The sequence below is a fragment of the Microcaecilia unicolor genome, chromosome 7, assembly GCF_901765095.1.
Source record: "Microcaecilia unicolor chromosome 7, aMicUni1.1, whole genome shotgun sequence".
Classification (NCBI taxonomy): domain Eukaryota; kingdom Metazoa; phylum Chordata; class Amphibia; order Gymnophiona; family Siphonopidae; genus Microcaecilia; species Microcaecilia unicolor.
This window is the reverse complement of record NC_044037.1, coordinates 113,969,352-113,993,048: the sequence shown is the minus strand read 5'-3', so window position 1 is coordinate 113,993,048 and position 23,697 is coordinate 113,969,352. Positions and strand designations below refer to the sequence as shown.

At 43.9% G+C, this 23,697-nt stretch overlaps 1 protein-coding gene across 1 annotated transcript in view; it reads left to right on the top strand.

Moving 5' to 3' along the window:
- Positions 1-21,145, top strand: part of LOC115474718 (microfibril-associated glycoprotein 4-like) — a 57,546-nt gene extending 36,401 nt beyond the window's left edge. Inside the window, exons 4-6 of the mRNA XM_030210343.1 lie at positions 4,899-4,995; positions 5,108-5,290; positions 20,172-21,145. Coding sequence (XP_030066203.1) covers positions 4,899-4,995; positions 5,108-5,290; positions 20,172-20,422 — 531 coding nt within the window. The 3' untranslated portion in view covers positions 20,423-21,145. The remainder of the gene's footprint in view (positions 1-4,898; positions 4,996-5,107; positions 5,291-20,171) is intronic.
- The last annotated feature ends 2,552 nt before the right edge of the window (positions 21,146-23,697 follow it).

Genomic DNA, 23,697 nt, shown 5'->3' with positions numbered 1-23,697 from the left:
GGACAATGTCCAAAGGAGAAACCTGCGAGAACTTTGAAAAATTTGAAAACCTATGGTTATTTCTCCTCAGTTGGTTTCCCATATGCTCTAATTTCCAATGTCCAAAATTATACGTTACATGAGGAATGATAATAATATTGTTTCTTCTAATTAACAATACTGATATTAAGAAATGAAGAGATTGAATTTATATAAATCAAAAATAATAAATAAAACTAAACCTAAATAAATATTAAATAAACCTCTAAATACGTAAATGTAGTTTAAATATGCTCAGTATCTAGCAATTCTCCTCTGTCCCCTGCCTTCCCCTCCATCCATGTCCAGCGAGTCTCCTCTCACCCCTGTCCTCCCCTCCATTCATCCATGTCCAGCAATTCTCTTCTTTCCCCTGCATCCATCCATGTCCAGCAATTCTCCTCTCTCCCCTGCCCTCCCCTCCATCCATCCATGTCCAGTAATTCTCCTCTCTCCCCTTCCCTCCTCTCCATCCATCCATGTCCAGCAATTCTCCTCTCTCCCCTGCCCTCCCCTCCATCCATTCATGTCCAGTAATTCTCCTCTCTCCCCTTCCCTCCCCTCCATCCATCCATGTCCAGAAATTCTCCTCTCTCCCCTCCATCCATGTCCTGCGCAATTCTCCTCTCTCCCCTGCTCGCCCCTCCATCCATCTATGTCCAGGAATTCTCCTCTCTTCCCTCCATCCATGTCCTGCACGATTCTTCTCTCTCCCCTGCTCTCTTCTCCATCCATCCATGTCCAGCAATTCTCCTCTCCCCTCCATCCATGTGCAATGCAATTCTCCTCTCTCCCCTACCCTCACCTCATCCATCTAGAACCTCAAGGAGCTCTGAATGAGGTTCCTCTTCAGTCTCTAATTTGAAAGATATGGCCTGGGCCATTTCATGGACAAAATCAGGAAAAGATATACTTTCTGGAGGAGACTTACGCCTTTCAGGTGGCAGATAAGGTTCAGATAGAATGCCATAGAACTCTTCAGCTGAGAGTTATGTGGCTCTTGTTCTGACTCCCAAGAGAGGTCTGAATCTGACTCTTCAAAGCACTCATCTTGGGAAGTACATGGAAGAGTGTGTCAACTAGAGCGTCGACTCTGTGTGGAATAACATCAAAGCAGGTGTGTCTCTGAAGCAGATAAGAGTTACTCTGCCAATATTGACATATGCGTTGGTGGGGTTTGTGCTGTCCTCAACAGTCAACATCGAGCCGGTATGCATGACCTCTCTCATGACTGCTTCTCTGATGTATCCATGGGCTCAGCTGGAACTGTTTATCTAACTTACTTTATATTGTACTTTAACATTTATGAACTTTATTGTAACACTACTTTGTATTTCTCATTCCGGAAATGCCGATCGCCATTACGACATAATGTAAGCCACATTAAGCCTGCAAAAAGGTGGGAAAATGTGGGATACAAATGCAACAAATGAATAAATAAATAAATAAATAAGCAAGCTGGCGCAATGACCCTGTAAACCTGAATAGACTGTGTAAGCAGTAGCCATGAAAGCTCTTCCTTGAATATAGTCCGGATTTCTTCCTGCAGAGAAGGTGTCGGTACCGGCTTGGAAAGGGGTGTGGAGGCAACCCAAGCTGTAGTCTGTCTAGGCATGGGAGACTTTGAGGACCCTGAAGAGAAGGACCCCAGTCGAACAGAAGAAGAGTGGTCACTGCGGCATGAACGTTTCCCATGCTTTAAAGATGTCGATGCAGGGGAGGTCTCGGCACCATGCCTGGAGGGAGAACAATGGTGATGCTTCTTAGATATTTTATGGTACAGGTTCCTTGATGCATGTGATGATGAGAACATGGAGTCCTGAAGTGGCCACGGTACCGAGTCCGATGCTGAGCATTCCCGATATAGCATCAGTGCACCCAGTGTTGATGTCGACGTCGATGCAGGTTCTGGGTCTAGTGCCAAATCCCCCTGCCATGCTTGATGTAGAACCAAAATGTTTTCCATGTTGGACTCTGTGGGCTTTAAGTGTCCTCACTTGCATGCGAAGGCAGAGATTACACTGTTATGTCCTGGTGCTCCAGACCCAAGCAGAAAACACACCAGTTATGGAGGGGGGGGGGGGGGGTCTGTTACTGAGATAGTCCTATTGCACAGAATACATTTTTTTAAAAAGCCTCTCAGCACCCTCTTTGACATGGAGGGAAAAATAAGGTCAAAAGGTTGAATGGTCCAGGGAGCTGATGCTCGTCTGTTTACGCTTTCCAAAAATACTAGAACTAGGGGGCATGCGATGAAGCTACAATGTAGTAAATTTAAAACGAATCAGAGAAAATATTTTTTCCAACACATAATTAAAGTTTAAACTCTGGAACTGGGAGGGAGGGAGAGAGGGGGGCAATGACCCTGGAACTTGATGGGTGAGAGGGAGGACAGACCCTGGAACTTGGAGGGGGGCCAGGCGGACACTGAAACTGGGAGGGAGAGGGAGGGGGGGGCAATGACCCTGGAACTTGGAGGGGGGGCAGGCGGACCCTGAAACTGGGAGGGAGGGGGCCCCTGGCACACACTCTCATTCTCACACATACACACGCTCTCACACACAGTCTCACTCTCTCTGTCACACACACACATTCACTCTCTCTCTCTGTCACACACACTCACACATTCACTCTCTCTCTATCACACACTCACTCTCACACACACTCTGTAAAACACACATACTCCGAGGAAAACCTTGCTAGCGCCCATTTCATTTGTGTCAGAAACGGGCCTTTTTTCCTAGTACTATATAAGAAGCTTATACAGATTATGAGGAATTACATATAGAATGAAAAAAGCATAACTGAATAAAATTCATAACCCATGATGCCTAGCATACAAATAAGTTTTCAGAGCTTTTCAAAATACAGCCATTGGTTAGTGTTGGTATTTAATCCCTTGACTTGCTAAGTGTGCGGATGTTAGGACAGCAAAACGGCTGTCCTAATTTTATGTCATGGCCCCTACCTCAATGCAAGCGGCATGCTCAGGCTGCGCGTGATCCCTTCGACACACACACTTGACCAGCATAGCCCTGAGCTCTGTTTGTGTGTAGTTCTTCTCTGGGTTTGTTCAGACAGACGGTGGTTGCAATCTTCTGTCATTGATTGCTTTGTTTCCGTGCACCTGTGTTTGCTCTCAGTCTCTCTGCCTGGCTTCCTTTTCCCTGTCAGCTGTGTGTGCTGGCTGAGTTCTGGTAGGAACATTCTTTGTTTGTTTTTCCCTTTGTCTTCCCTTGCTTCTCTCCTATTGGTCTCCCGTTTTCCTCCTCCTCCTCCTACTCTTTATCCTATGGCTGTGCCCCTTCTCCCTGCTGGTTCCTGCTGATGTCAGACGCCAGCACTTTATCAGCTGAGCTCTTCCTGGACTCCATGCTTCGGCTTCTACTCTGGTAGGTTTTGCTTACTCCACTGTGTGTTCTGGTCCCATGTGCCTTCCTTTTGACCCAGCATGTTCCTGACTACTCTCTGTGCCTGCTGCCTGCCTTTTGACCCAGCGTGTTCCTGACTACTCTCTGTGCCTGCTGCTTGCCCTCTGGGCGCCTGACAGATCCATACCCCAGTCCTTCTCTGCCTCTCAGCCCCTGTTCTCTGAAGTCCTGTCAGCCTCCCGCACCTAGGGGCTCAACCTCTGGGGAACGGCAGTCATCGCAGGTGAAGTTTCAGGGTTGCCCGACCGCCGAGTCAGGACCAAGATTTCTCCAGGTGCTACTCGGTATAAAGACTCATGAGCCTGACACTTTATCTACCGAGTTATCTGGGCACTGGTGTGAATATTGGCCGGTGCCTGGTTATCTTCTGAGTTACCACACTAACCTGCATGTTCATTACTAGAGGCTAAACGAGGCCTGGCTTTGATTATGTGGGGTTAATTCAGCTCACATAGCTGTGAGCAGCTTACAAGCCATATACTGCTGTGGGCTGAATATCGGACTCTAAATATTAAAAATGAAAGGTATGTCATTTGATAGGAAAGAGAGATTATAGAGGAGGAAAACTGTCACACTAGAATGAAACAACAGTTATAAATCATGTACTCAAATTCAGACACTGAACAAGGCATCTTAGGGCTCACATTATTTTCAGGCTGAATATCAAAGGCCTGTTAGTTACTCATGTAAGTGGGAGCCCTGCCTATGCTCTTGCCATGTGTACACCTCCCCCCTTGCAAATATGCACTATGTAAGTAAAGTAGATATTTACAGAATAGTTTTTCCCTGCCTAGTGAGACAGACTATTCATTTTGTGCTTTAGCACTGGCAGAGCTTTTTCCTTAAGTTGTGTGAATTGCCTATGTTGTTGTTATCTTTATATGTGTTAACATTGCTCACTGATATTTGAAAGAACAAAGTATGTTATCCTGATTGTATTACCGATATTGATGACCCTTGATTCAGGTGCTATGTCAAAACAGAGCCCGTGTTGGGTCTTTCAATAATCTTTGGATACCAACCCATTCTTGGAGGTCCATTATGCTCTTGTTACATTGCTTGGTTTCCCCTGCTTTGGATTCCCTCTCTCCTGTTTATGTTGATCTTCTAAACATAAGAGCATATGACCTGCCATCCTGGGACAGACCCAAAGTCCATCAAGTCCTGCATCCTGTTTCCAATGGTGGCCAATCCAGAGCACAAGTTTAAATCATCTCTTTGCACATATAATTGGTGTCCAACCCTTCTAAAATCATCCCCAAATCTGTCTGTTCAAATGATTATTCATTGAATTCCATGAAAATATCTTTGAAACTATGCTATTTTTCTTCCCATCTCTATCTGCTTCAATACCTCTCTGTTCACTCTCTTTCTGGGTTTGTGCTCCTCAGATCATCATGCCATTTTTACTGTGTCTTACATGTACCCCATGCTTGCTGTCTCATGCAGGTGATCCAGAAAAGATTTAATGGCTCAGTAAACTTTTTCCGAGGCTGGAGTGACTACAAGTTGGGGTTTGGGCGGGCCGATGGCGAGTACTGGCTTGGTAGGTGCCACCTTTCTGGTTTCTTGTTGTGTCTCTGTGAGCTGCATCTCCCATAGGATTCCAGTTGTACAGTGTTCCATGGTAGCAGCATGCCCCCATTTCTCTCTTTCAGGCCTGCAGCATATCCATCTCCTGACTCTGAAGAAACAATATGAGCTGCGTGTGGATCTTGAGGACTTTGAGAATGGCACAGCCTTTGCAAAATATGGCGAGTTCTCAATCTCTCCCAACGCCATCAATGCTGAGGAGGATGGGTATACCCTACATGTGAATGAGTACAGTAATGGAAGCGCCGGTGAGAGGCTTTTAAGAGCAGTACATTTATATTTATTATTATTAAAGGATATAACATTATATACAGTAAAACACAGCATAACACAATGGATCACAACCACATAAAAATAGAAAGTGGCACAATACATAAAATACAATACTAGGCACACATCATAAAAACACACTACAACATATTACCACATTAAACAAGCATCATATCTATTATATTTATTTTGTTATTAATATATATGTATTTACGTATGGGTCAATTTTCAAAAGAAGTTATGGGGCTGATATCAAAAGCAATTAAAGTGGGCAGGAGAAGCTTCTGCCCACTTAAATTATGCTCAGTGGGCCATCCACCAATATTCAGTGGCACTTAACCAGGCAGCGCAACTGAATATTGGCACTAACTGGCCATCTTAAAACCAGGTAGGAGAGGGGTGTTATGGGGACAGAGTTGGGGAGAGGCTGGCAGTTATGTGGGTGCCAGCATTATTCAGTGCTGGTGCCCACACAGTTAAGCGTGCAGATAAGACTGCTTTTTGTGCAGTCCTAATTATGCCCGCTTAGCTATGCAGGTGCCAGCATTGAATATTGGCCAGCACCCAAATAGCTTCTGGATACCAACCTCTACCTTTCATTGTTTTCCCCATTACTCCCTCCTGACCCTCCCATAGGACCTGGTCCTGGAGAACTGAGGAACTGAGTTCGATTCCCACTTCAGGCACAGGCAGCTCCTTGTGACTCTGGGCAAGTCACTTAACCCTCCATTGCCCCATGTAAGCCGCATTGAGCCTGCCATGAGTGGGAAAGTGTGGGGTACAAATGTAACAAAAATAAAATAAAAATAATACCCCTCCCAGACCCTTCCAACCAGATAAGCCCACACCCCCCAAAAATCATCCTATCTCATCTCCTAATCCCCCTCCTCAGTGATACATCCATCACCTCCCCAACCTGAGTCGCCCTATCCTACATCTCAGTAGGCCTACCCTGTCCACACCTGGTGGTCCAGTAGATATTGAGACAGAAATGAACACCCTTTGCTTCTGCCCCTTGTGGCTCCAGCAGCAAACTGTCTGCCGCAATCTCTAGTAGTAGTCTCGCAGTACTACCACTAGGGTCAGCTCATCAGGACATGGGAGGAGGGACACGTGGTGGGTCAGATGCTGTTGGGGGAGAGTTTGTGTGGCTCGGGGGGAGGGAGGAGAGATAAGGTTGTATTGGGGCATGACTTGATATCCCCTTATATTGGTTGTGGTGGATATTCAGCTGGGACTCACATTAATGTCTTATTCAGTTTCTGACTGAATATCAGCCAAGACCCACAGGCTAGCATATGTCCAGTCAGACCCAGATATTCAATGCCAGTGCCTGGTCATGGCCTGACATTGAATATCCGTGGCTAATTTAGCTGATCACGGTCAGTCTTAAAAAAACATTGACCAACGTCAGCTGAATATTGACTGGTATATGTTTACTGGTGGCTGGTATATGTATAACTTCTCAAGCTGCTGATTTTCAAAGGCACTATATAGAGAGTGCCAACAAAAATCACTCTAACTACTGAGACACTATAGGGTCAGTTCTATAACAGTGTGCCTATAGATGCCTACTTTCTCTTATAGAATATTAGCATATCCGGATATACATGTGCATATTTGTTAAGGTTGAGTAGCTATGCCAGTCATAGAGCTGGTATATATGCCTGTTATCTGACTTTCCCCCAGATATTGAATGCTAGTTAACCATCTAGAAATGGCCGCTGACCAGTTAAATAGCATTTTGGCACCTAACTACTATTATTCAGCATGAGATAACTGGTCATCTCCACTGAATATTACCAGCTAGCACCGAAAAGACAACCAGTTATATCACTCAAAAACCGGCAATATTCAGCCCTGACCAGCTTAGCAGCCAAATCAGACCCCCTAAAGGGCAGTCCTATCTTTGGCAGCTATAAACTTAACTGAACAAACTAGAGTAATCCAGGAGTCCAAAAGAATCTTTATTAGAATAGACCCGACGTGGCCATAAATAAAAAATAGTTAAAAGACAATCTAACCTATTGCACATGAACATGCATAAATAATTAAAAATAAAAACATGGGAAAATAAAACATACTCAAAAGACAAAAATCTGAAAAGTCAAATAGTGACATACTTTTAAAAAAGAAAGACAGAAGTCAATAGTGACACATCAAATCATGTCAACCATACACTAGATAAAAATGAGAAGTGTCAAGACTAACATTGGCCAACACCCACAGAAGGTGATCTCTCCACAGGAGAACGGAAAGTCAAATGTACAACCAGTGGATCCAAAAAATTCCTCTCACAAATGGTGTTTCCCAAACAAGGTCTGGGAAACACCATTTGTGAGAAGACTAACATTGGAGCATAAAGATGAAAATCCGTGGATTCAAGCACAGCACTGACCATAAAGGACACATACCTAAAAAGTGGTAAAACAAAGTCTCCACTAGCTAGTAATTGCACATCCCAAACTACCTGAAAAAAAAAAAAAGGGCTGGAACTAAAAGCCAAAAGAATGACATTCTAAAAGAAAGACAATTTGCTTAAAAAGGAAGCAATAAAATAGTACAACAAATGTAGGGACAGAGCCACTGCTCCTCACCTTACTTCCACAATTGAACTGTGCAATCAGCCATTTTGAAAACCAGAACTACTTTTTATCCTAACAAAGGTCAAAGGTGACTTGATAATAAATATGTAAAAACAACTCTTAAAACATTGAGGTCCTTTTACAAAGCCACTGTAAAACGTGGCCTGCAGTAGTGTGGGTGCATCTTTTAGGCGCATACTGGGCCATTTTTAATGGACCGGGAATGGGTCTGGGCTAATATGTTTAAATATTTTTTTATTGAAGATATAACTTCTGCTTTACAATCTAATCTTTTTGAACTGCAACCTTTAAAGAACAACATTTTCTCTTCATGAACATTTTACATTTTCAACCCCCTCCCACCCCTCTTCCCTCCCCCTGGGATTCATGCTGCCTACAGTCTCCTACTTTTGTCCTCTTTTTAAATGTTCATTAAATGGCCTCTAGCTGCAGGTGTTAGGGTTAGCCAAAACGGGCTCCAACAATTCTGAAAGGCTCTTGCTTTTGTCGGCTTTTGGAAGCTTTGGTCCATTCTTTAAGTTCTCATCAGACGTATCATCTGTCCTCTCCAGTGCTGTGTGGAAGGACCTTCACTGGAGAGCCAGGCTGTCAAGATAGTCTTTATCGCTACCATAATTACGCGCTGCACGAATGCTCTGCATCCCTTGGGGAGCGGCTGGACCAGGTCTGGGCGCCCAAACAGGAGTCGCACTTCATATCGCCAACTTATAGTCCAGAGGCCTGAGACCTGCTTGATCAGTTTTTTCCAAAAAGCAGTGACCTGGGGGCAGATCCAGAATATGTGGCCTAACGTTGCACCCTCCTCTTTAAATTTCAGACATGCACCATCCGGGGAGAGTCCCGTATGGAACGCCCTCCTGGGGGGGATGTGCGCTGTCATAATGAACTTGTACTGTTCTTCCCAATAGGATTTTAAGCCTGTAGTCTTTCTAGATCCAAGGAGCTGCTCTTTCACTACTGCCGCTGCAATTGTAGTCCTTAACTCTGCGCGCAACGCATTCACCAGTGCAGCAAAGTTCGGCTCTTCTGCCATATCTCTGAGATGCCTGTGGTTAACGGGACCTTTTGTTGCACTCCCAAGGATAGAGCAGAGCCCAACTCCTCCTGGACATCTTCCGTTAGTGAGCCCGGTGGTAAGTTACTTATATAGTGTTTTAATTGATAGTTATAGAACCAGTCAGTTGGTCGTAGAGAAAACTGGGCCTGTAGCTCCTCCCACGACTTGATCTTTCCATCTGTATCCAACACGTGCATAATGTACACCAGTCCCCCTCTGCTCCACCGTTAAAATGCTTTGCATATCTTTCCCGGAGGGAAGTCCTGGTTTCCACAAATGGGCAGATATGGGGTTGTTTGTGTCGAGAATCTATGGTATCTGCACAACCAGCACCACATTGCTCTGGCAGTCGGCAAAATCTGAGTTATATTCAGCAGGCCGTTCTCCTCTCCTGTTCGTTTATGTAGCAGATAGCTTATATGATTGTCTTTTAGCTCTCTCATTTCGAGGTCAGTAGGCATAAAATACTGGGTCGATCGGAGCCAATCATTCAAATGTCTCATCCCACTTGCAATCGTCATGTGTCTCATATTCAAAAGTCCCAAGCCTCCATATTCCACAAACACCTGTAGCAGGGCCATTGGAATTCTAGGTTTCTTCCCTTGCCACAGAAATTTTTGAAGGATCTTTTTCAATTTCTGCTCATCATATTTGGTCAGGTACAGGGGCAGTGTCTGGAACACATATAGCCACTTAGGCACTATCATCATATTATACAAGGCTATTCTTCCCAGGAGTGTTAAAGGAAAGCCCTGCCACATTTGCAATCTTATTCTAGTCTCATTCAACAACTTCTTTACATTCCATGCATACAGGTCTGTTAACTCATGGGGTATTCTAACTCCCAAATACTTAAGAACGTCAGGTTCCCACCCTATATTCATTGGTAAACTGTGTTGTACATTATCTTCCTTTAAAACCTGCATCGCTCTTGATTTCTGAATATTCAAAGTGTATCCCGAGTAGCCGCTATATTCCTATACCATCTCCATAATTTTGGGGAGCGACTGGCCAGGCTCTTTCACTATTACTAGTAAATTGTCTGCAAATGCCAACGCTTTGACTATGCCTCCTTCCAATTCTATTCCTTTTACACCTTCTTCTCGCTTTAGCGCTCGCAGTAGGGGCTCCATTGACAGTACGAATAAGAGCGGTGACAGTGGGCACCCCTGTCAGGTCCCACTCTGAATCTGGAATTGACCCCTCATACCCCATTAATCAATATGGATGCTTCTGGCTTGTTATATAGGGCTTTTAGTGCCTCAAAGAACCATCCCTGGAACCCCATGTACCTAAGTACACCAAACAGGTATCTCCAATTCACTTTGTCAAACACCTTTTCGGCGTCCAGGCTCAGGATCAGCGCTGATATCTGTTCTTGCCTACATTTTGCCATTGCTAGCAGTAGTCGTCTAACATTGCTCCCCGCTTGCCTGTTCCGCACAAACCCCACTTGTTCCTCTCCTATAAGTTTTGGCAGGATCTCCCCCAACCTTTTAGCCATGATACTCCAGACTCCGTTCCTTTTATCTTGCTGCACCATATGCCTGGAATAGACTTCCTGAACCAGTACATCAAGCTCCATCTCTGGCAGTCTTCAAATCTAAGCTAAAAGCCCACCTTTTTGATACTGCTTTTAACTCCTAACCCTTATTCACTTGTTCAGAACCCTTATTTTATCATCCTCACCTTAATATTCCCTTATCTCTTGTTTGTCCTGTTTGTCTGTCCTAATTAGATTGTAAGCTCTGTCTCTTCATGTTCAAGTGTACAGCGCTGCATACGTCTAGTAACGCTATAGAAATGATAAGTAGTAGTAGTAGTAGTAATACAAGTTTTACATCTACGTTAATCAATGAGATGGGTCTATATGATTCTGGTTGTGTGTCTGGCTTTCCTGGTTTGTGTATTAAGGTGATCAAGGCCTCATTTGCATGCGGGGGGAATTTACTGTCTTCTATCACCTGGTCCAGATATTTACCCAACGCCCCTGCTCCCACCTTAGGCAATGCCTTATAATATTCCCACGTATATCCATCAGGGCCCGGTGCTGAGTTTAGAGCCAATGTCCCTATTGCATCTTGTATTTCCATGCTCGTTATAGCTTGGTTTAGATGTTCTATATCTTGCTTTTGTAACCGGGGGAATCCCATTTCCCGGAGGTATGTCTCTAAGTCCCCCGAGACCTCCTCTGCTCTACATTCATATAGTGAGCTAAAGTAAGCATGGAACACCCGCGCTATCTCTTCGCTTTTGTATTTTAGGGTTCCCGTTTGATCTTTTAGTGTCGTTATCACTCTACTTGCTCTCCCTGTTTTCACCAATCTAGCTAATATCGTCCCTACTCTGTTTCCATATCTCTGTAGTTTGTATTTGTAAAATATCGAGGAATGCATGGTTTGCTTGTGAATTAGTATGTTTAGGGTCACTTGCAGCACCTGATACTGTTCTTTGTTCATTGCGCTCGGAGACACAATATACTTCTTAGCCTTTTTCAATCATGTCTCCAAGTGCAAGATAGCTTTAGCTTGCTTTTTCTTACAGGTTTGTACGAATGCTATTATGTCTCCACTCAGTACTGCCTTCGCTGCCATCCAGTAAAGCTTGGGGTTGCTCACATGCTGCTCGTTAAACCTCTCATATTCTGCCCATCTGTTAGCTAAGTATACTGTGAATTCCTTATCTCCGTGTAGATATCCTGGATATCTCCATCCCCCCCTGGCTTGATAGTATTTCGGCTCTTCAACCTCTACCCAGATCATCGCATGGTCCGAAACTTCTGTAGGCCCTATCCCAGCATCCCGTATCCATGGGAACATCTCTCTGCTCACTAGCATGTAATCGATTCGAGACAATGTCCTGTGTGCTCTGGATAGGTGCGTGTAGTCCCACTCTTCTGAGTTTAGAGCCCTCCATGGATATATCAAGTTCATTGCCCGCATAAACGTGGGTAGCGCCCTCTTCCTAGTCCCTCCCTATGGTGCTATCCTTGGGTTGGTTGTATCTGCGTCTGGATCTGCTATTAGGTTGAAGTCCCCCACCACTATTAACTTGAGTGACTGATATGGTGCGCAGTGTTCTATAATTGATTGGAAGAAGGTTGGTGTGTAAGTATTTGGTCCATAAAGAGACACCACTAAGAATTCTCTATTTTGTAACCATAAATGTATCAGCACAAATCTTCCCTCAGGATCTTTAGTAATCATCTCTGCCTTCGCTGCTAGGCCTTTTCTAATTAATATTGCTACTCCCCGTTTCCTGCCCTCTGCGGACGCCGAGAACACTTCCCTGACCCATGTTCTTTTTAGTTTTAAGTGCTTTCCCTCTGTCAGTCTAGTCTCTTGTAAGCAGGCCACATCCGCTTTATGTCTCTGCAGCACTTTCAATATTTTTGCTCATTTTATTGGTGTGGCAATGTCCCCCACATTCCAGGACACAACTCTAGTTACCTTGGCCATTCCCTTGTCTTCCAGGCATTTACAATCCCATTCCTTAGTTTACTCTGATTGGGTCCCAGGCGCCCAGCTCCGCCTGGTCCCCCATGTGCTCTTTTATATCTATACATATGCACCTGTTTCTTAATTCCCTTTTTGGCCTTTTTCCAATACCAGTCTCCTTGTCCACCATGAATCCCTCTTTGAAAACCTCCCCTATCCCTTTCTGCCCCTCCCTTCACTCCCTCCCTCTCCTCCCCTGTCTTCTCCCCCCCCCCCTTACCCGCCTGTCCCTCTTCTTCCCCTCCCTATTTATTCTCCCCTGGTGTTCCTACTACCCTTAGTAGGTATTCAGAGATCATGTGATTACAGGTTCCTCCCCCGCCCTACCCTATCTTACTAATGTTCGCTTCCATACCCCCCACTTCCACTTCCACTTTTCCCATGGTCCCTTATCCAAACAGTCCCATTCATACCCACTTGCCCCCCATTCTCTCCTTCCCCTGTACCTTTTGTTACTTCACCCTCTGGTATAGGCAACTGCTTGTGCTTAGCAGTCTGTGTGTCCATCTTAATCTGTTCATTGTTACCATCAGGCTCTGAGCGTCTCTTCTGAAAGTTTCTTGAGGCGGGTCCCGCTCCTGCAGGCTTGCATCCAAGTCTCTCATAGTGGGCCTTCCGGAACTAGTCTATGTTCTCTCAACTAAGATTGTGCCTCTCCTGGTGTTTTAAAAATCTTCCAAGTTCCCTCATGCTGGATTTTCAGAATCGCTGGGTATAAGAGACGGAACTTGCTCTGTGTCTCTGTCAACCGCTTGCAGACCGGGCCAAACAACTTGCGCCTTTCTTGTAGCTGCAGTGAATAGTCCTGGAAAATCTTTACTGGAAATCATAAAATAAACTGGAAAATCATATAATAAACTGTTCCATTTTGCTCGAGCTCCGCTAAAAGATTTATGATTTATGGATGTAATTGTGCACTTTTACCATCACCACTCGTGGCCTTGCCCCACCTTCCTGCTTTCTCCCTATTCTGTGAGCTCGCTCTAAGCAGAAAGGCCCAGAGTTGTCAGACAGCACAAATTCTTCTTTGAGCCACTTTTCCAGCAGTGCCGCCAGTGCAGAGTCTGGTATTTTCTCGGGTATGCCCACTAATCTTAGGTTCAATCTTCTGGATCTGTTCTCCAGGTCGTCTAGGAGGTGTTCTTGTTCCTTCACCTGCTGTTGCAATTTGGCTATCTGATCCGCCATTTCTTTTCCCCTGTCTGCAACTTCCGACAGCCAGTGCTCTAGGTCTCCTGTTCTCCTCACGGTATCCTCCATCAGACCTTCCAGGCTTGCTATCTGATCAGTTAATTGTTTGAGCTGCGGCTCTATTGCTATTTTTACAGCCTCGGTCAGTTGCTTCATCTGGGGCGCGGAAAACAACATCGGAGGTGCGGCCGTGGTCAGGCTCGCAGCCATCTTAGGCTCCGCATTCCCTCACGTTTTGTCTTGTTCTTTTTTTGCTGCTTTTGCTGGCATCCCCACTGCGCCTCTCACTACAAAGTCATCCATGCAGTGCCTGCCTTGCTGTTCAAGTTTCTTCACCGATTACGGCGATTTTGGACTTTGTTCGGGCTAAGCGGGGGAGATTTACCCGTAGGAGAGCTTCCTTGCGTCTTCTTCCCTCAAGTCATCACGTGATCTCCACCGGATCTGGGCTAATATTAAAACTAGCATGCACCTATTTACGGCCTGAGCCCTTACTACCACCCATGACCTAGCAGTAAGGGCTCATATGCTGCTCATGCAGTAAAATAAATCAGTACAATTACAAACAGTTATACATTTTAGTATTGCTAAACTGATATAATAAAATTATATAAAAATCTATACATAAATATAAGAATCAAAATAAATGCAAATAAGTGCAAAACTGCCAAATTAATGCTGTGCTGGATCCTATAGCTACATGGAAAATAAATAGATCAAATTAAAATGGAAACATGTCCTTTATGGTACTGAAAAAAACATGTGCAGTGATCATACCATGAACTAAGATCATACAAAAAATGTTACTGTACACAGTACTGATTTATGTGTCAGTCCTTGTGATTTATTTTTGGGTTTATATTGCACTTTTAGGATGTATTTATGAGTTTTAAGTATGTATTGTTCAGAGCATGCTCTGTTTTGGACCCTTCATGTTCTAGTGATGTCAATGACACTATTGAAATGCATTCAAGATGGCTGCTGGAATGCATAGCATTTTTTTTTTTTACAATGCATGACTTTTTCTAGTAATTTTAGCAGCATTTTTTTCTTAAAACTTAGCATACTGGGAAGAGCACAGCATACTGTAAGGTTGCTACATCCACCTTCTTTTTCAATTCTTGAATTTTGAGTTCAACACTTATTTTTTATGCATTTCCGCTTTTAAGAATGGGTCTAAGTGGCTTTAATTTAGCTTTTTATGTAGTTTTTTATGACAACAGTTTCTTCAGGTAATGTTTTAAGAGCTGTTTTTACATATATTTATTTTCAAGTCACCTTTGACCTTTTTTTGGGGCCGTTTTACAAAGCAGCGGTAAGCCCAACGCGGGCTTACCGCTCTCTATTCTGGGACTAACGCTGGCCCAACACGGCCGCTGGCGGTAGTTCCAGGTTGAGTGTGTACCATTTCCAGGGGGAACCCCTCCAAAATGGTTATCACAGTGGTAACCCAGCAGTAATCAGGCATTGTCATGCTCTGCCAGTTTACAGCTGGGTTACTGCAGGAGCCCTTACCATCACCTCAGTGGGTGCCAGTAAGGGCTCCTCACTGCATGGCCACATTGTAAGAGTTTTCTTACCACATGGTCATTTTGTTTTTGGGGCTTTTTATCCTATGCTGTAAAAAGGGCACTGGTGCGCAGGAAAAATGGCCCCTGCCACTACCGCAGGGCTCTTTTTCCCGCAGCTTGGTAAAAGGACCCCTTTGTTAGCATAAAAAGTAGTCCTAGTTTTCAAAATGGCTGACTGTACTTTTCAATTGTGGCAGTGGTTCTGTCCCTACTTTTGTTGCCTTTCAGGAGCTGCTATTTGTAAGTACTATTTTATTGCTTCCTTTTTAAGCACATTGTCTTTCTTTTAGAATGTCATTCTTTTGGCTCTTAGTTCCGGCCCTTTTATTTATTTTTTTTTTTTTCAGGTAGTCTTGGATGTGCAATTACTAGCTAGGGGAGGCTCTTGTCCTTTATGGTCAGTACTCTGCTTGAATCCATGGATTTTCATCTTTATGCTCCAATGTTAGTCTTGACACTTTTCACTTTTATCCAGTTGTATATGGTTGACATGATTTGATGTGTCACACTATTGAGGTTCACTTGGTTGAAATTTGTAAGTATGACATCTGTTGGTGGAAAACCCTCTTTTTTTCTTTTTTTAAAGTATACCACTTTTTGATTTTTTTCAGATTTTTATCTTTTGAGTATGCTTTATTTTTATATGTTTTTATTTGTAATTGTTTATACATGTTCATGTGCAATACCTTACATTGTATTAACTATTTTTTATTTATATTTTTGTACGTATATTACAGAGTGTTTCATAAACCCCAGATGCAGCCTATTTGATGAAACATGGCCACATCGGGTCTGTTCTAAGCTTGTTTTGGACTCCTGGTCTACTCTGGTTTGTTCAGCTTGTTGCCTTCTGTGGACTTGAATAGCCTCTTTTGGGGTCTCTTTTACAAAGCTGTGCTGCTGATTCTTGGTGTGGCAAATGAGAGGACGCCCATTCAATTCCTATGGGCTTCCTCTCACGTAGCGTGACTTTGTAAAAGAAGCCCTTGGTGTTGTATAAACTTAACTGGACAGTGGTGAATATTGACATAGCCAGTTAAGTTTGTGCCAGCCAAAAATAACTGGGATATTCAATGCTGGTCACCGGAAACGGCCTGGCTTTGATTGGCGGGGGCATACGGCACTTAGGTGGGCTGCCTCCCGTATGCTGAATATCAGCCTCTAAATCTTTATCCATGTAACTCTATACAGATAAATTATTTACAAAACATAAGTGTCTGAGAAAGGCAAAATAGACAAAATTTTCAATTTTAAAGTGATTCCTCTGGGGAAAGCAGTGCTTTATTCACAGAACTTGTTTGCTACAAAACAGTCTGCCTTATATGTGGGTAAACTTACATGCTTAAGTATATCTGCAGTTTAACGAGGCATTTCCAAGAGCAGGGTTGGGGAAGATTTGTATGCACATGCATAGATTTAAAAATATTAACTTATAAAATGTGTGCATCCCAAACAGCAGGTACGCATGTAAGTGCACAGTTGTCATTGTCTTATTTTCAAAATGGAAGTACATTTGTACTTTTGCTTTAAAAATCTAGCAAAGTCTGCCCAGAGGACGTATGTGTGTACTTACCTATGTGTGCAGTTACAAAATTACCCCTAAAATGGGTATATAAAGTTTCCCAGTAGCATAAATGTTACACATAGCAGTAGAATTCATGAGAAAGATAATATGAAATCATTCTTTCAAAACTGCAGGTACACAAAAAAAAAAGAAAAGAAAATTCACAGTACAATTGTGATACACAATTAAAATGTTATTGCATTTGTATCCCACATTTTAAAAATCATGGAAAAAAGATGAAAAATGTGACAATACATTTTGGGGGTCTTATCAGACTGCACAAGCAGTTCCTGCACGGAAATGCCGACAAAGCCCAAAGTGAATAGGTGTTGGCATTGCCGCACCCTGAACCACTAGCGTGGTTTGATAAAAAGAGGCCCTTCCTATACAATAAAAAGTACCTCCAACTTTCTGAAGCTGACTCCCTGGCACTGTGGCAATGTAGGGTTCGTAAGTCTGTAGTTCACCATTTCATTGACTCTCACTGTCCCGCAACGTCACAAGACAGAGGAGCCAATGAACGGTCTGAAAAAAAAAAAGCCCAACCCGCCTGTCCGGACTGTCATTGCCACACAATTCTCCTCTGTCCTCTGCCCCCCCTCTGTAGCCACCCAGCGATTCTTCTCTGTCCCCTGCCCTCGCCCCTGTAGCCACCCTGCGATTCTCCTATCTCCCCTGCCCCCCTCCAGGCACCCAGCAATTCTTCTCTGTCCCCTGCCCTCCCCCCTGTAGCCACCCACCGATTCTACTCTCTCCCCTGCCCCCCCTCCAGGCACCCACCAATTCTCCGTCACTCCTTTGAAAGCCCTGCCTGTCTGTAGTCTTCCCTTCCAGTTCATTCATTCCCTCAGAGTCCTGCCCTCACGGAAAGATAAAATGATGCCAGAAGGCTGGACTCACAGGGAACGAACTGGAAGGGAAGGCTACAGACGGGCAGGGCTTTCAAAGGAGCAACGGAGAATCGGTGGGTGTCTGGAGGGGGGGCAGGGGAGATAGGAGAATCACAGGGTGGCTACAGGGGGGAGGGCAGGGGACAGAGAAGAATTGCTGGATGCCTAGAGGGGGGGCAGGGGAGATAGAAGGATCGCTGGGTGGCTGGAGGGGAGGCAGGGGAGACAGGACAATCAGAATCGGTGGGTGCCTGGAGGGGGGGCAGGGGAGAATCGCAGGGTGGCTACAAGGGGGGGCAGGGGACAGAGAAGAATGTTCGGTGGCTGGAGGGGGGGCAGGGGAGATAGGAGAATCGCTGGGTGGCTGGAGAGGGGGGCAGGGGAGAGAGGACAATCGCAAAGTGGCAGGAGGGGGAGCAGGGGAGAGAGGACACTCGCTGGGTGGCTGCAGAGCGGAGCAGGGGAAAGAGGAGAATCGGTAGGTGGCTGGAGGGGGGCAGGGGAGAGAGGAGAATCGCTGGGTGCCTGGAGGGGGTGCAGGGGAGAGAGAACAATCGCTGAGTGACTGGAGGGGGGCAGGGGACAGAGGAGACTCGCTGGGTGGCTGGAGAGGGGGGGCAGGGGAGAGAGGAGACTCGCTGGGTGGCTGCAGAGGGGGGGCAGGGGAGAGAGGAGAATCAGTGCGTGGCTGCAGAGGGGGGGCAGGGGAGAGAGGAGAATCGGTGGGTGGCTGGAGGGGGGCAGGGGAGAGAGGAGAATCAGTGGGTTGCTGCAGAGGGGGGCAGGGGAGAGGAGAGAATCGGTGGGTGGCTGGAGGGGGGCAGGGGAGAGAGGAGAATCGCTGGGTGGCTACAGGGGGGGCAGGGGACAGGAGACTCACTGGGTGCCTGGAGGGGGAGCAGGGGAAAGAGAAGAATCGCTGAGTGGCTGGAGGGGGGGCAGGGGACACAGGAGACAGTCTCACTCTCTCTCTGTCACACACACACACTCGCTCATCCACTCTCTCTCTCTCTCTCTCTCTCTCTCTCTCACACAGTCACCGTCAAACACACTCTGTCAAACATACACACTCCGAGGAAAACCTTGCTAGCGCCCGTTTCATCTCTGTCAGAAACGGGCCTTTTTTACTAGTTATAAATAAATCATGAAAAATGGAAAGAACAATTACAGGAAAAACCTAGAGGAGAGTGACAATCACAAAATAGTATGCAAATATCACCAAAACTTATTTCAATAAATGAAAGAAAACTTTGCATCAAAATTTTGAAAATTGAGTAAACTCCTAACAAATTTTGAAAATGGCTGGAATAAAATGAAAAATATAAACAAATAAAATAAAGGGCCCTGTTTACTAAGCCACTCTGTAGGCACACTAACTTTTTAGCATGCACCAAAAATTAGCGTGTGCTAATGCTAAAGACGCCCATATGGGTGTCTCTAGCATTAGCGCATACTAAAAAGTTAGTGCGCCTACAGCGCGGCTTAGTAAACAGGGCCCAAAATTATGAAAAATCATATGTAAATCAAGACAATTTCAAATAATCAAGTAGTGAACAATTGGGAAAAAATAAAATTCATATATGAAAAATTCCAAAGAAAAATCTTGAAAACTCAGAAAAATATATATATTTTTAAAGTACCATCAAAATGTGGATAACCTATACAGGTTAAGCACTGCAAAATTAAGAGAAATTCTCTTTTGTTCCCAAGTCAGTGGAAACTTAAACCCCATGAGATCAATATTCAAAGTGGTGTAACTGGCCAGAAATGGCTCCTGACCGGTTAAATCACTTGTTCAGGGCTATCTGCTGATAGTCAGCGGCACTTAACTGGTTAGTGGTTAGTGCCACTGAATATCACTACAGACCACTAAATTCAAAGCCGGCCGTATTGTGGGCAGTCTGGGGGCAGAATTGGCACTTATGTATTTTAAGTGCCGATATTCCGCACTTAGGGGGTCTTTTACAAAGATGCTAGTGTTGTTAGCGCATGCTGATTAAAACGCACTAAACACTAGAGGCACCCATAGAAATATATGGGTGTCTAGTGTTAGAGTGCAATTATTTTTAGCATATGCTAAAAATGCTAGTGTGCCTTTGTAAAATGACCTCTAAACCACCTAAGCTTAGTATATGTAATATATATTTAATATATATAAATTTGTAAATAAAATAATTAAAATAAATAAAGCTTAGCAGTTAAATTGGACCACATAAAATCAGTCCTATCTTTGTGCAGTGTTGCTTATGCAGCTTTATGCAGTTAAGTGCAATATTCAGCTTATGAGATAGCTGGCCGCATAAACTTGGATATTCAATAACAGTGCTTAGACATGGCCAGGTATTGAATATCCAGGAAAAATGCCACCAGTGGCAAAAAAAATGCTCATTGTTGCCAGCTGATTATCGCCCCCCATATTTGTGTTGAGGCCAAATTCATGCTTGTGCCGATATAACTTGTTTCTGCCTCTCCTCACCATGCAGGGGATTCACTCTCCTATCACAGTGGTATGAAATTTTCCACCTTCGACCGTGATCAAGACCAGTATGTGCAGAACTGTGCTGCACTTTCCTCCGGTGCCTTCTGGTTTAAGACCTGCCACCTTGCCAACCTTAATGGGCTCTACCTGCAGGGCTCTCACCTCACCTATGCCAATGGTATCAACTGGGCACAATGGAAAGGTTTCTACTACTCCCTGCGTCGTAGCGAGATGAAGATCCGTCCTGCAGCCTAAAGCACTGGGGACAGACAGTTAACTCATATCAGAAAGAGACAAGAATTAGATGGAGCTTTGCAAGGGAGACAAAGCTTGTCACTGCAAACTGGGGTTTTCTTTACAGCTCTCCACGAGTATTGTGCTGAGAGTATTTGCAAAAATGTGTTCTGTAGATATTGATGGGATAATTTCTCAGAGCAGGAGTTGGCAGATTTCATCAGTCCCACAGGAAATAATTCAGTAAGTTTTGTGTTTTATTTGTTTTAGTTTTTAACATTGTGCTTTGCACACAATTTTCCTGTTAATGTCTACAAAGAAAAAATTCTGCAAATCCAGCCATTTCATGCAAGATTTTATCCTGCAAAACCAAAAATCTTGTTTTTGCATATTATAATTTTTATGTTGCATGCAGCTGTATATAGATAATGACATGTAAAACATGGGGTGTGTTGTCTCTTGATGTCAAAAAGCACAAATGAAACCCACCTTATTGACTTTTCAATGGCAAACATTAATAACAGGAATTTATTCTGTAGATGGTTGGCACCATCTGGTGGCCATACTGCAGCCCTGTTTTTTTGTGTATTTACATTTTTTCTTTTCTTTTTAAGTGCAATAATATAAGCCAATTTGTCTTCACTTACTTTACATAGCTATTTATTCTTACAGTTCCTGACATTAGCGCATCCTGAACTCTGTATTCCCTTGCCATTCTGCAGTAAATAAAGCCTGTACAGTGAAGGGTTTTGTTGTTGTTTGTTTAAAGCAAGTGACATCAGTAAATGTGAGGTAAGTGGACAGGCATCACCCAATAGGGACATTTACTTCTGAGGTAATTTTAAAGTAGTAAATTGATTAAGGTGAATATACAATGCCATCTGTTGTAAACTGTAACATATTATGCAGTCAATATATTTTTCCTCAAGAGAAAGGGGCAGGGAAGAAAGGAGGTACTATATACATACTCCCCAACTTTAGACTTTTTAAATCTCTTTATTGGTATTATTGTACAATATTAATAAACATTCTATTACTCTGTTCTTTTTATGCCTGCCTGGAAATACAATTACTTCAGGATAAAGTTGGTAGGGATACCAACTGCTGCCATCACTCAGGTACAGGCTAAGTCCTGTTCTGCTTTTGCCTTCATTGCATTTTTAGAACTTGTAGTTCCAGCGTCTCTAAGATAGGCCTTCACTATCTTGGGAACCCCATAGCCAGTTTGGTTTTCAGGATATCCACAATGAATATGCACAAGATAAATTTTAGCAAGATACTTAAAAGCACATATGCGGTCAGCACCCAATGCTAACCACATATGTGCCTTGTTTTTGCCAGTGGATAAACTTTGGCTGAACAGCTCAGGCGGAAGTTATCAAGATAAGGTAAAAGTTGGATTTTACCACACCTTGATATACCACAGGGGTTATCAACTTGTGGTATCTCTGTACCTCAGATTACTGACTCCTTGGCTTGTGAACTACCTTGCAAGCAGTATTATGGCACCATCCTGGGAGCTTTGGGCTGTAAAGCTGTGGCCTGATGCTCCAGGCTGCATCTTAAAGGGGCAGTGCACACTGTTTTTTTTTTTTTTTCTGGGGTTCATGGCAAAACATGTTATAGGAATTACATAGCAATGAAGTGTTTGCAAGTATTTGCATGCTTTGCATCTCATTACTATGGGTCCTTTTACAAAGCCGTGGTAAAAAGTGGACTGTGGTAGTGTGGGCATGTCTTTTAGGCATGAGCTGGGCTATTTTTTTAATGGGTCTTGAAATGGACGTGAGCCAATATTAAAACTAGCGTGCATCTGTTTATGGCCTGAGTCCTTACCATTGACCCAGAGGTAAGGGCTCACGTGCTACCCATGCGGTAACCATGTAGTGCATGCCAATGTGGGCATGCTGCCAGTTACCACTGGGAACATGCCCTGTGGTAGAAAATAGAAAATTCTTTTCTACCGTGGGATTTGGCGCATGCTTAACTCGGAATTACCACTGGGTACATGCGCTACCCCGGCCGTAGTGCCAATTGGGTGCACACTACCTGCGCATCAGCCCTCCCCATGCCTTTGTAAGAGAGCCCCTATATTCCCCAGGGTTACGGCACCGAAGCTGTTCAGTTAGTTTTATCCATTTAGGGGACAGCACAAATAGCAGGCCTCATTTTAAATGGACAAGATGTCAGTTTAAGTTTAAGACTGCATATTCAACAGTCTTACTTAAATAAATAAGGCTGCTGAATATTGGGCATAAATCATCTGCTCATTCTTATGCGGCAGCCTCAGGTTTGACTACTGATCCCCCTTGGAGGTAGTGAATGCAACTCATGAGAACCAGAGTTAACCATCCTTGTCTAAAAGCCATCCGATGCATTTAAATCACTTATTAGTGTGATGCATTCCTTTTTTATATACTCTTTAATTTCATAATTCTAAAACCAAAAGAATAGCATTTTTGTACACAACCTATTATTGTTCCTTAGTAAAGGAACAATAACAGGGAATAGAGTACACATCTTTGGAAATCAGCCAAGATTTTAATTGGAAGATTAGATAGGACCCTATTAAAAGGACTGAGGGTAGGTAACAAATGAAGACTTGACACTGGACAATCAATTTTTCTATTTCAAGATTTTGAAAAAAAAATTCAAAAATGGAAATTGGCATTAATAGGTAAATCCACATAAGCCACAAAGCGAAGATACTTACCTGTAGCACGTATTCCAAGGACAGTGGGCTTTATATTCTCACATGTGGGTAATGAGATCCCGCTTTGCTGATCCAGAGCTTGTAACAAGCTTTTAGAACTCTTTTGAGCATGAGACACGCTCATTGCACATGACCACGGTGCCTTCCTGCCCACCGTACTAAAGCATATGAAAAGAGGAGACAACTCCAAGAGGAAATGGGATGGTATGTGAGGATATAAGGCCTGCTATCCTCAGAGAATACCTGCTATAGATAAGTATCTTTGCTATCTCCGAGGACAAGCAGGCCATAATTCTCACATGTGGGGAATTCCTAGCTATCAGGCTCACTGAAAATTAACCTGAAACTATATACAAACTGTGTGAGAGTGCAGCCTGGAACAGAACAAAATGGGCCTAGGAGGGTACAGTTGGATTCTAGACCCCAAACAAATTCTGTAGTACTGTCTGTCCAAACCGACTGTCATGTCGGGTATCCTGTTCAAGGCAGTAGTGAGATGTGAACATGTGGACTGAAGATTAGGTCAAAGCCTTGTAAAATTTCTTCAGTAGAGGCTGACCGCAAGTGGGCTACCAATGAAGAT